This window comes from Salminus brasiliensis, chromosome 19 (assembly GCF_030463535.1).
Source record: "Salminus brasiliensis chromosome 19, fSalBra1.hap2, whole genome shotgun sequence".
In the NCBI taxonomy this organism is placed as follows: Eukaryota; Metazoa; Chordata; class Actinopteri; order Characiformes; family Bryconidae; genus Salminus; species Salminus brasiliensis.
This window is the reverse complement of record NC_132896.1, coordinates 30,297,040-30,311,020: the sequence shown is the minus strand read 5'-3', so window position 1 is coordinate 30,311,020 and position 13,981 is coordinate 30,297,040. Positions and strand designations below refer to the sequence as shown.

Here is a 13,981-nt window from a genome sequence, read left to right as displayed (position 1 = left end):
AAAACAAACAAGCGAACACACACACACACACACACATACATATACAAATTATTGAACACCATACAGAGAAAGTTCTTGTACGGGACGCTGGTGTTTCACTCGCTACCAGGAAAAAGTGATGTAACTGGCTGACCTGCTAACTCACCGGTTCCACACACACAACCACACACACACGCATGACGAACACCATTATGGTAAGTCTGCTGGTGTGCTGGTGTGTGTGGGAGTGGAAAGACTGCGGTGACGAGTTGCTGAGTCAGTTAATGAGACAGCATGAGCTTTCTCCTCTCTTTTCTTTCCATTGCTCAGCTCTCCCTTTTATCCCTTATTTCCCCCCTATTTCACCCTTTCCCCGCTGATAAGTCCAAACGTGATCCATGATTCACTTTCCCTAAACTGCTGAGTCGCCTCTCGCACTCAAAGGCCGGCCTGTCTCCCCGTCTTCGGGCCAGTTCCTGTGTCTCCTCTTTTTCATGCCGGTCTGGTTTTTCCATGCGTGTGCAAAGTGCGAGACCAAACTGTGTTCTTTTCAATTCCGTCCTGCAGTGAAATGCACCTCCGCATGGGACCTTTCACCCATATAGACACACTCAGACACACAATCACACCACTGTTCAAAAGTTTGGAATCGCTTGTCATAATAATAACTGATGTTATTTGTACATTATTTCACTGTAAAAAACTATTTTCTAGTGGTCGATCTGTGCGATATGACACAGCACTGATCTGCAGTGTAGGTCAATGTCTACCCACTGTCATGAAAAAAGCTTGCATCTCCAGAACAACAACTTTACATGAAGAGCTACAAAACTGTCTTAGCAATTGAGCAACGGAGCAACTTTAGAACATTTCTATTGGTCATAATGTAATTCACATTATGCCAAAAAGTGTAATCTGGCAAAAATGGAGATCCAAGGTTTTTGCATAACAGTGATGGTATCACAGTAAGCAGGCTACTACTTTAAAGGGGGATCCAACAGATAGTTTAATTGTATGGAATAGAATATGAGTGTGAAATGCTCCCTTAATGAGAAACTGAGGCAGAATGGTTTATGAATGGAACCCGACATACATGCATGCTTACATGCAGGATGTTGAAAGGCTAAATTATCCCCATATAAATCTGATTGACCATCATCAGCTTTACATATAAAAACTCATAAGGATCACTACTGGTGTTAGATGGTAAAAAATGGCTATATTGGTGAAATGCTACCACCACCACACGTCCCCACCCGTTGGTGCATTTTCCAACAATGAGCCATTTCACACCAGACTCCTATGAACGACTTTGTTCACATCCCAACCGCGGAATTGAACACTCATAAAAAAGAAAAATCTGTGGGATTCCCCCTGCATTGCATTGGAAAGGCTTCTATGATCCTGGGCCCTGTTTCAGTACTTTCTTTTAAAACATGCTCTCGTCAAATTCAACTCGTCAAACCAGGGTTATACATGTGGCCACACATAGCGTAAGGGGAGGAGATGGCAGTTAAATTGGAAGCCACTCATTTTTGGCTTAGTTAGCCATCAGTTTAAGGGGTCATGTTTAGTAGCTGATGCAGTCTTCAGCCTAAAGCCCAGCAAATCAAGTGGTTGGGTTTTGGGATATTAAGCGGTGAGTAGTTTGCTGCTATGGCTTATAAACATTGTGTTGGCTGCAGGTGTTTCCGGTTCTGAAAGGAGAAATGCGCCACGATTTAATGATTTCTAGGTAAGTTCTGCTGCTGAAGTGGACACTTGTGCTCACTTGACCCCTTGTCCCTTTTTGGGCTCATCATAACATTTTTTTGAAGCTAAGAATGTAATGAAACAGGCCCTTAAGGTGGCGTCTGGGAAATGGCGAGGTCAGACGGGGTATGTTGGAACCGGTATTGAAATGGGTGGCAGAGGTAATCATCCTACAGTAGTAGCCGATCTCCCTATTGCTCTTCTGGGTGAATGCAATTACATACACTATATGGACAAAAGTAATGGGACACCTCCTGTTTTTGTTGGAGTACCATTTTGGAGCATTGCTGTGAGTACTTGATTGCATTTGGACGAAGGAGCATTAGTGAGATCAGGATGTTGGATGATTACCACCCCACCTCATCCTCAACTTCCCAGTTCATCTCAAAAGTATTAGATGGAGCACCATCCATCATTTCAAAGAACATAGTTCCACTGCTCCACAGCTCAATGTCGGAGGGGTTCATACCTCTCTATCCCACGCCTGGCATTAGGCATGGTGCCAATAGGTTTATGCTAATCTGCTACAGAGAGTCCTTTTCTATTAGCAGTACTTCTCTACAGGAACAAAATGAGCTCTGTGTGTGCATTTGCACATCTGTGTCAGCAGTGGGTGCAGCTTATAGAAGCTGAATGCATTCATTGGAAGAGGTGTCCACAAACATTTGGACAGCGCTTTTTAAATTCTGGGCAATTCTTCTAACACATTATTTGAAGGCCGTGAAGCTGCAGTGGACATTGATTCCAAACTTCTGAATGGTGATTCCTGACACATGTCCCAACACGCTCACACGCGGAGGCGTTTCTTCAGCCTGGTAAAGTCCTTGGCGGACCTCCAGAGCCAGCTCTGCAGCTCCCTCAGTACCCAGAATCCCTCCACTTTCCGCGTGAAGTCATTGAATGCCGGACGTCCTGCGGTCAGCGAGCCTTGACCCTCTGCGTCCGGGAAAAGGAGAGTGAAGGGGGAGAGGGTAGAGGGGGGTGGAAGGGCCCGTCCTGAGCGCACGGGATGGAGGGACGGAGCGGAGAAGAGGAGAGGAACGCTGTGTTCTTCTTCTTCTTCTCCACTTATCCTCCGCTCTCGCTCTCTCTGCAGTAGAGCGTCCCCAGGAAACTGGCTGTTATTGCCATTAATGTCACTGTATTTGTCCTCACTGTATTTGCTGAAATAGCTGGTGTGAGTGCTGTTCACGTTGACACTGCTGTGGCCGGCTCCCTGACCTGCATCGTCTTCTTCTTCAACAGCCAGCAGCTTCCTCCTCCTCCCGCCCCATCTCTCCAAACCTTCATCCCGTTCTTCTTCCTCTCTTTCTGCCCAGCTCTCCCCTTCTCTCTTTCTACCTCTCCTCCCTCTCTCCCTCTCTCTATCCCTTTTTCTCTCAGCATCCACTCCGGGTGTCCCGTCTCTGACCCCTGAAGCCGGTAGGCCGCCCTGGTTACGGTCTGGGTTGTTCCTCAGCGGGACGGGACCGTTCACGCTGGCTCTCAGCTGTGAGGTCAACAGAGGGCTGTATCTCTGATTGGCTGGTCCGTTGCCATGCAGGGGCGGCGTGTATCCCAGAGCATTCATCAGGCCCGATATAGAGCCCAGCAGGCCGCTGAGTCCAGAGCAGAAATGCAGCAGGGAACTCTGGAGGTAGGGGCACAGCGTGGAGCGGGCCAGCTCCCTCACAGCGCTCAGCAAGACGCTGTAGGCTCGTTGGTTCTGAGCCAGGCGGGCTCCGTTCTCCAGCCCCCGCCACAGATCCACCCGTGTGGCGGCGCTGGGAACAGCCAGGGAGGAGATGTTGGGGCGTGGTGGAGAGAAACCCGGGTCACTGAACGGAGGGCCGAGATATGAGAGCTGAGAGAGAGAGAGAGAAAGAGAGAGAGAAGACACATTACATTAGGCCTAGTCATGGACTTCTCATTGCTATATGGACAAAAGTATTGGGACACCTGCTTATTCATTGTTTTATTCTAAATTAAGGGTAATAAAAAAGAGCTTATTCTGCTTTTGTCGAAGTAACTCTCTCTACTGTCCAGGAAAGAAGGCTTTCTACTAGATTTTGGAACATTGAGTGAGGATTTGATTGCATTCAGTGACAGCAGCGTAAGTGAAGTCAGGATGTTGGATGATCATCACTACCCTACCTCATCCCCAACTTCCCAAACCAATTCCAAAATACTGGGTGGAGCACCATCCAGTTCCACTGCTCTACAGCTCAATTCTGGGGGCTATTTACCCCTCTTGCCTACACCTGGCATTAGGCATGGAGCCAAATGGTTCATGTTTATCTGCTTTGGAGAGTCCTATTATATTGGCGATACTTCTTCACAGGGACTAAACACACAAATTCAAATATGTGTTCTGCAGTATAGCGACAGTTTAAGCAGAGATGCATGATTTAAATAGTGTATTATCACGCTAGCACTCAACAACTTCATACAATTCACATCAGCCAAAGTGTCTGAGAAAGCTTTAGACAATACAATAATAAAATAACACAGAGTGACTCACATTTAAAAAGTGGTGATGAAATCTCGAAGCAGAAACTTGATAAGAAATAGCCGTTTAACATTAGCTAAGTTCTTGTTGTGTCCACAAAGTCTAATTTATGGCGTCTTCATTCCACTCACATGGCTCTCTGCCTCTGGGAAATCTGAGTCTGTATTTCCCTTTGGATGCTTTGCATGGCATTAAACAGCTTGTGAAATCTAGCTGTGAAGTCACCTTTCATTGTTTATATGCCATGTAGGATTTGGCTCTATGCTAGCTAAACATGGCTTGCCCTGTCAGAGCTAGGCTCAGCAAAGAAGCTTCAGGTATGGACTTATTTTTTAATGAAGTCTCTATTGTTGGTATCTTACTGTTGTAAGTGGCTTTTTCCTTATTTTCTCACCAACCCATGCATATTCACCCCCTGTCACATGTAATGCTCCCGGCACATGTGCAGCCAGCACTGCTGCTAATGCAACATCACCGGGCAACCAACGCGCTCAGAGGAAAGTGCTGTGTACCCAGTTCCGATGCACAGGCCAGCAGACGCCAGTGCCAGCCTGCACTGCAATAGAGTGATGTGGGGGGAGTGGGCCAACTACCCACCCTGCAGAGAGCAAGGCCAATTGTGCTCTGTGCTTTCTGTAGAAATAAAGGTTCATATGTACTATATGCCCCTTCCAATCAATGTATCCAGCTACGTTAAGTTGCACCCATTGCTGACACAGATGTGCAAATGCACACACAAATGTGTTCTCTGGAATGATGGATGGTGCTCCATTCAATACTTTTCGGATGGCTTTGGGAGTTAGGGATGAGGTTGGGAGGTGATCATCCAATACCCTGACCTCACTAATGCTCTGGTTGCTGAATGCAATAAAATGGTCACAGCAAGCCTTCTTCCCTGGACAGTTACTCCATCCAAAGCAGGATCAACTCTTTTTAATACCTTTGATTTCAGAAGAAACAATGAATGAGCAGGTGTCCCAATACTTTTTTTGTCCAATTATTACTGTATATTACACAGCAAAAATATTACGATATGTGATTTCAAACTTTTGAGTAATAGTGTGTATTCTCATACCCCCCCCCCCCCCCAAAAAAAAAAAGAAGTTTCCCTTTCCCACTATTTTTTATCCAAAAACAACACAGACAGGCTATTTGGACAGAGATGCACAAATGGAATATTGGATTTACAGACAAAAGCAGCAAAAAAGGACAGGAAAAAGTGTGTGTGTTGTGTGTGTACTCCTCTGTGTGTGTATTTAAAATGCATTGGGGACCATATGTCTCTAGGACAATAAAAAAAAATTGGTTGGTAAAAATGCAGATTTTTTCCCCCAAAAAGTAAAAAAAGACTGACGTTTTTAATGTGGTTCCTGAGGTTTGGGATAATTACAGCAGAATTTCGCTAAAATCATACAAACATCAGTGGAAATACCCCACACTGTGTGTGGGTGTGCTGCGGGGTGGAGGGGGGTGGGCGAAAGTCAGAGAGACAAGAGGGAAAAACACACACACATAAACGAAAAGCACGCCAAACCGCAGGCGCAATAACTCAAGACTCACGTAAGTGTCTTTGATTTCTTTCAGCTGGTGGTCCAGGTACTTGGTCAGCTCGTACGTTCTCTCTATGCTGCTCCTCTCATTGGACAGCATCACTGCACGGTCCTGCACCTGGACGCACCCCACCACGGCAGCCAGGAGCAGCACGAGGTGAGCCTGGTTGACTGGAAGATAAAACCGGAACAGTAAGACATTATTAGAACAGTTTTACAGTACAGTGCAGAGGTTTTAGGCCCTTAAGCACATTATTTAAACCCATGTCTCGATCGTAGCCTCCCCCTTGCACCATCAATGCTCCCGACACTAAGAGGGTAAGAACTTAACACGTCTCCTCCAATACATACACCAATACACCATCAGGCAGCCAACTCGGTTGAAGGAAAGCGACGGGTCAACCGCTCCCCCACACCAGCTAACAGATGTCTGTGCCGGCTAACGTTGCTTCAAGAGTGAAGAGGGGAGAGAGCACCATCCGCTCTCTCCCTCAGAGCATGGCCAGTTGGGCTCACTCCGACTCTGGATGCTGATGGCAAAGCAGCATGGCTTTGAACTTGTGAGTTTATGGTGAGGTTCTTACTTCTTCAGCATAGAGATCCTTATACATCGGTTTTATATTAGTATTATTAGGTGGATCAGCAGTTGGCTTGCCTAATGTCCTGCACTCCTGCTGAGCCTCTCAAAGCCATGCTGATAGCTGTCACAGAAGATCCACTCCTAACACTGGTTAGAATACAGTAATTAAAGTGTAATTGTTTAGTATGCTTAGCATTGGGTCACTGTTTGCCTGTTTGGCTGACTGTGTTCACAGGGTATCAGATAATGGACAGGCTGGACTCACCCCCATTTACCACCTGTATTTATAGCTTTGTCAGCTGTTTGAGAGCAGCTTCTTTGGGGTAAACTCTGAAATTCACAAGTTTACGATAACCGTACAAACACACCATTAGCAGTGTCGTATATGCTCTCCGCCGGAGATGATTTCAGTCAGTTTTGTTCCATTATGCACTGAGTGTGTGCTTTATCTCTTCTCAGAAACGAGTTCGGATTTACAGCGCCAGTGCCAGAACGCAGCATTTCTCAAAACACGGCACGAAAACCAGAGAAACAAAAATGTTGGTGTTCTTGGAGAATCATTTCCTGCAAATCCCGTCGCAGCTGTCACAATTCAAAACACTCGGATCAAATAAAACAATCAAATCAGGCGCACGGACTACAAGATGAATCGTGTGTTTACCCTTCAGTAGACAGTGACTCAGTCAACACTAACTACAACTGTCAGCTCTAAATATGCAACAAGCCAAAGGCCTCTTTTCAGACGTCTTCTAGCAAAGCCTTTGAGAGTGTGGAGAGCTTCAGTCAGTGCAGAACTGTCACGTGTGTCATAATTTGCAGAACAGCTGTGAAAACCAAAAACCAAAGCAAACCAAAAGGTCAGTCCTCGCTGTTCTTCAGACAGGACCCAAATTGAGCTCAGGCGCTCTGTGTGTAATTGTAAAAATCCCTCTGTTTCTCTAATAGAACTGGACAGCTATGACCCTCTGGGTTTAAGCCGGTAGGTTTTGGCTTGGCCATAACATTAAACCCACTGACATGTAGACTGATCAGCACCTGTCAAGGGCTGGACTCGCATGTTAGGCAGCAAGTGAACAGTCAGTTCTTAAAGGTGATGTGTTGGATGCAGGGAAAATAGAACCAATGGATCTGTTGCTTACCCATCCTACTTTTTACCCAGTCTTACACAGCCAATCACCCTACCCACTTGTTAGTACTCTCCCCGGTCACATGTAATGCTCCAAACACTAAGAAGCTAAGAGGGCTGGCACATGCCTCCTCAGACACATGCGCAACCAGCCACCGCCTCTTTTCAAACTGCCGCAGACGCAATGCCACTGGGCAACCAACGCGCTCTGAGGAAAGCGCCGGGTACCTAGCAGATGCCCGTGTCGGCTAACATCCCACCGAAGTGATGTGAGGAGACAGCGAGCCATCTCCCCACCCGGAGAGTGCAAGGCCAATTGCTGATGGCAGGCAGCATGACCCAGGATTGTGATGGCTAGATGACTGGGTCTCCAGAACCTCCAGAACTCTCCAGAACATTAGGAAGGTTTTGTGGGGTGTTCCTGGTATGCAGTGGTCAGTGCTTACTAAAAGTGCTCCAAGAAACACATGGTTCATAGGGGCCCAAGGCTCATTGATGTAATTTGTAGAGGCCCCACCTCACAACACAGGATTTGGTGCTAGGTCTGGTCCCAGATACCACAGGACACCATCAGAGGTCTTGTGGGGTCCATGCCTTGGAGAGTCAGAGCTGTTTTGGTTGCACAAGGGCACTTGTTTTTAATATTGTGGCTGATCTGTGTTACATTATTTCCAAACTATCAATAAGGTTGTTTCCAGCACCAGGAAACCAGTTCCCAATCGCTTTGTGATTCAACTGCATTGAACTCTTCAGACTTCTGGTTCACAACTGTGACTTGGTTCACCTTAACCGTTAACCGAATTATGCAGAACTTTGTAAAAAACAACATTCCTTGCTAAGGTTTGAGCAAAAAGATGAGGTGTCCTGAAGCGTTTGAGAGGCAGGTTGTATAGTAGGATTTGCTGTTAATAAGGAAACCGCTGTGTGATGAACGTTCTGGCAGCAGATCAGCAGCTGGCGGCAAATTTCTGCTGCATTACACATGAAACATTTTGGGTGTCTAAGCACAACACAAATACTATGATTAATAATTGCTCTAAATCATGCGTGACATTCATTCCTGTCGGTAAAGATCACATACTTTCAACCTTCGCGTGTCAGATGTTCCCAGGAACCCAGGAATCACTTTAATAAAGTCGGGATTCCCACTTTCACACCCTTCATACAGGCAGTGTTTTATACATAAATGCACCTCAACGTAATGTGTAATACTACAGGAGGTTTCTATAGTGTTGTTAGCTGGTTGCTATGGTGTTGCTATGTGGTTGCCACTGAATCCCAGGTGGTTGATGTTGTGTTTCAAGTGGTTGTTACAGTGTCCAGCTAAGGGGTTTCTGGATGGGTGGTACAGAGTTGGTAAGTGGTGGCTATGTTTTTTTTTCAGGTGGTTGCTGTGAGGTTATAGGTGATTGTTATGGCATTGCTAAGTGGTTGCTACATGGATACTATAGAGCTGCAAGGTGGTGTCTATGTTTTTCAGGTGGTTGCTATGATGTCTGAGGTGGTTGCCAAGTGGTTTGTAGGCTGGTGTTTAGGTTGTTCAAGGGACTGAGAGGTTTTGCTGAAGGCTGTTATTAGGATGCTTTTGCTGTGTTGGCCAGAACTACAAAATGAGCTTCAGGCACAAGAATATGAGCTACAGGACAAGAAGCTATCTGAGGGACATGCTCGTAACCTCCCCTCAGGATGCCCACCGCATACAAGTTCTACGCAGTGTCAGGTCACAGACTTATTTCTTCTCTTTCACCTTTTTAGAGACTTTAAGACACTCAAGGATTGTTTGAAAAATAGAGGCTGATTGATCCTGGAGAAGGATGCAGTGATATGAGATTTTTCGCTGTTGACACTCGAGTGGAGCCTATCATAATCATTTCTTCTGGCTGGTCTTCCTCTGCGCACCATCAGGCCCCTGCAACTCCTCCAGAATGCAGCAGCACGGGTCGTCTTCAATGTCCCTAAATTCAGCCATGTTATTCCACTGCTGCGTTCTCTTCACTGGCTTCCCGTAGCTTCCCACATCAGACCCTGACGCTGGCCTACAAAGCCAAGAAAGGACCAGCCCCTCCATACTTGATGGCAGTGGTCAAAAGCCGATCCGCACCTAGAGCCCTTCGAGCTTTAAGTACGGCTCAACTCGACCTGCCATCCCTCAAAACCCGCGGAAGAACGTGCTTCCCCTGGGTGTCCGAGCGGCCGAGTCACTCGCTGTCTTCAAACGCAGACTGAAGACCCTCCTCTTCTGAGAGTACTTGGACGAATAGAGTACTATGGTCACCTTATTGACTTGTGTTTAGTAATGTCTAAGCTTAAAGGTATCTTTGAATTATTGGTCTATTCTAACTAGCTAAGGCTTTTCTTGGGTAAATAGCAAAGCACTTTGTAAGTCGTAAGTCGTTGTAGTAATGTACACTTTGCAAGTGTGGACCACGTTTGATTGGCTGAGGCAAGGACAGAGAATTCTGGAAATTTGGCGGTGGCAGGGTGTGAATTTTCGTCACGAGAAGGAGAGGGGAGAAGAGTGGTTTATAGTGTGTAGTAAAGGAGAGGAGGAGCTGGTGTGGACGTGGACCTTCTCCTAAACTCCTCTTCTAATGAATCCATTTAGCTGCTTTAAGTTGCACACATTGCTGACACAGATGTGTAAATGCACACACACACTGTAGAGTGGTACTGCCAATAGAATAGGACTCTCTGGAGCAGATACGTATGAACCTATTGGCACCATGCCCAATGCCAGGCATGGGCCAGAGGGGTATAAAGCCCCCCAGTATTGAGTGGAAGAACTGTGTTTTCAGGAATGATGGCACTCCATTTAACACGTTAGGGATAAATTGGGGAGTTGGTTACTGGTTACTAAGTGGTAGCTACATGGGTGGTGTTGAGTTGATAGGTGTATTTTGTGCTCTTTGGAGACGATAACCATGAACCGATTGGCACCATGCCCTAATGCCAGACACTGGCTAGAGGGGTAAAAAGCCCCCCAGCATTGAGCTATTGAGCAGTGGAATCGTGGTCTCTGGAATTATGGTTGGTGCTTCATCCAATACTTTTGGGATGAGTTGAAGAGTTGGGGATGATGAGGTGGGGTGGTGATCATCCAACTTCCTGATCTCACTCCTGCTTTTGTCACTGAATGCAATCAGATCCTCACAGCAATGCTCCTCCAAAATATAGTAGAAAGCCTTCTTACCTGGACAGTAGAAACAGCTACTCCAACAAAAGCAGGATAAGCTCTTTTTAATACCCTTGATTTCAGAAGAAACAATGAATGAGCAGGTGTCCCAATATTTTTGTCCATATAGTGCATTGTGCTTGAACAGTTTTCCTGTTCCATATGATTTTTGGCACATGAAGAAATGAACCAGTGAATTGTGATTTCCTACGATGTGTGACTTTGCTTTTGCACGTGTTATTCCGTCCTGTGAGAAAGTAATGAGCCTCACTACTGTGTGCTGTTCATGGGTGTCGGCCATGTGGAATTGTTTTGCGGGACTCAAGCAACTGAAAACACTGCGGCGAAGAAGGAGAAAAAAACACGCAAGACGTGCAAGAAGCTGCTTATAGTTATGATCTCCCAAGCATTGTTCTCACTAATTTCTCCCCTGGCAAATGCGGACCCCCTTATAAGTGATGAAAATGATTCTTGGGGGGCACTCGTGCTTCTCTTTCTACTGGCCAAGATGACGATGCTGCCGGCAAGGCAAAAAGGGTTGGGTTGGGTTCCAGTTTTACAGTTATGGTCGAAAACAAATTCGGGGAATGCAGCATATTTAAGAGGCTAGCATATGAAAAGCATTTGGAGTTAGATACAGCGTGGACTGCACATAAAATCAGCGCTGGCTTCCCACAGCTTGGGCCTGAAGCGTTTTTGAATGGTCAAAGAGATACAGTAAATACGGGCTGTCACGCAAAAACTTCTCCAGAACAGCAACTTTACAGGAGAAGGGAAAAACCTTGTTCGCTTTCAATGGAAGTCAAGGTCCAAAGCTTTTATACCAAGCCATTTTACAGCATTTCTATTGGTCCATTCATCATGAAATTTTGACTGAATGTAAGCAACAACTGCCAAATTCACATTATGTCAAAAAGTGAAAAATGATAAAGAGATACAAGGTTATTGTATAGACATTTTTTAAAACACTTAATGCGTTATATTTCCAAATGTTTGTGGACACCCCTTCTAATGTATGCGTTCAGCTATATTAGGTTGCACCCATTGCTGACACCTATGGTGTCGCTAAGTGGTTGCTACATGGAGTTGCTAGGCGGTGGATGTGCTTCTTTTGAGGTGGTTGCTATGGTGTCAGAGGTGGTTGCTAGTATGTTGCCAAGTGGTTGCTGTGGTACCCTGTGTGGTTGGTTGGGTGTTACTATTGGTTGTATTTATATCATAGATACATAAGAAAGGTGCACAAAGGCCGCACCCCATTCATTTCATTGGGACATTTTGAGTTTATTGACCTATTGGCACCATACCTAACCCCACCATGCTTAATCCCAGATGTGGGCTAGAGGGGTATAAAGCCCCCTGGCATTGAGCTGTGGAGCAGTGGAACTGTCTTTTCTGGAATGATGGATGGATGAGTTGAGGAGTTGGGGGTAAGGTGGGGTGATCATCCAACTACTTGGTATCACAAAATGCAATCAAATCCTTGCAGCAATGCTTCAGAATCTAGTAGAAAGCCTTCAAACCTAGAGAGTAGAGCCAGTTACTCCAACAAAAGCAGGATCAACTCTTTTTTAATACCCTTGATTTCATTAGAAACAATAAAAGAGCAGGTGTCCCAATACTTTTGTCCTGATAAAGTACCTTCTATGTGAACGAGTCTAGCATAGAGGAAACTTGAAGAATAGGGCTACTCATCTACTGTGTGTGGGTCTGTGTGTGTGTGTGTGGTCCTGCGTGTTGGAGATGTGTGCTTGTTTGGAGACTGCGTTTGCATGTTTCAGTTTTGGTGGTATGGTATCTTTATCTTAACGCCAGTTCACTGTTTACATGCCGTACATTGTGATAGTTTGATTATCTGGGTGTTTATGAGTGTTTATGATGAGGATGTGGATAAGCATGTGTGAGTGTGTTTCTCTGCTGTTTTTGTGTCTTTCTCCTCACTTTGAATAGGGTAACCATATTTTGGTTTTCAAAAAAAAAAGGACACTGGGGACACACTGGCGTCCAGCGTGGTAAGCATGTTGTGGCCGAGAGGCTTCAAGTGGGCCTGACTTGGAACACCATACCAGTGTGTGTGTGAGAGAGAGAGAGGTTGTGAGGGAGTTAAATACCTTCCTTCCACCCTAAATCAATGCAGCTATATTAATAAACATTAATACATACATGTAATTACTAATAAATAGCCTTAATAGCTTTAACGGCCTAATAATCTGTCCGACAGAATATGACTGTGTGTGGGATTCATTTGATTACTGATTTGAAGACTTTTGGTCATTTGGGGCATATGTGTGCGACAAGGTGTTTTTTTAAAATAATTAATAGGTCCTTATTAAGATTATATATTGGCAAACATTCATGAAAAACCAATACAAAATCCAGGATTTTATGATAAATTGATAAACCTGGCCAATTTCTTTTAGATTCCAAAAAGACAAGCTGTCCAGGAAAATCGACCTAAACACAGTCATATCAGAATATTACCAAATAGTGCGAATAAGCACCCTTAGCTTGGATGACACTAGCGAGACGCATTGGCATTGACTGTATTAGGTACCGGAAGCTGTTCATTATAGAGGTTAGCTGCTCCACAGTGGCGTGCTCATTGCTCTGTACCACTCTTGGGGGACCACTGTTATGCTGTTGGGAGAACTTCACTATGGTGGCTCTACAACATCCCACAAAGTTAGAGGTTTCCGAGATGCCATCACCATCTGCCAGTACCCTATTATCATGCCCTTATGGACATCAGTCAAATCTTTTTGCCTTTGCCCATGACGATGGTCTTGTGCTCTACCACAACTGACTGGTGTGCTCGCTGAATTATACATGCAGCAAACCTGGTCACATGGCATCTGTGGTGCTCAGGGCCGAGTTCTCTCCAAACCAGGGGTGGTGATAATATTATGATATGACTGTACGTATATAGGTACCTCATTCCTCATCCCCAACTGTTTATATGTATTAGTATAGCTTAGATACAAATACATACTACAGGCTATACTGTTCAGACAAAAGTATTGGGACACCTACTCATTATCGGGTATTATAAAAGAGTTTATGGGAATGCATTCTACTACATTTTGGAGCATCCCAAAATCCTCAACTCATCCCAGATTTTCACTGCTCCACAGCTCAAAGCTGGGGGGCTTCATACCTCTCTAGCCCATGTCTGGCATTAGGCAGCATGGTGCCAATAGGATCATGTTTATCTGCTTCAGAGAGTCAAATGCATTCATTAGAAGGGGTGTCCATAAACATTTGGATCATAGATCTGCTATAATATTATTTTACACACTTATGAAGCAATAAGTATTAATAAGTATGAATCTGTGTCCTG

General features: G+C 45.2%; 1 protein-coding gene across 1 annotated transcript in view; it reads right to left on the bottom strand.

Moving 5' to 3' along the window:
* Positions 1-960: 960 nt before the first annotated feature.
* clcf1 (cardiotrophin-like cytokine factor 1) overlaps positions 961-13,981 on the bottom strand; it is a 24,894-nt gene continuing 11,873 nt past the window's right edge. The window contains exons 2-3 of the mRNA XM_072663500.1: positions 5,780-5,940; positions 961-3,574 (exon numbers count right to left, since the gene is read on the bottom strand). Coding sequence (XP_072519601.1) covers positions 2,519-3,574; positions 5,780-5,940 — 1,217 coding nt within the window. The 3' untranslated portion in view covers positions 961-2,518. The remainder of the gene's footprint in view (positions 3,575-5,779; positions 5,941-13,981) is intronic.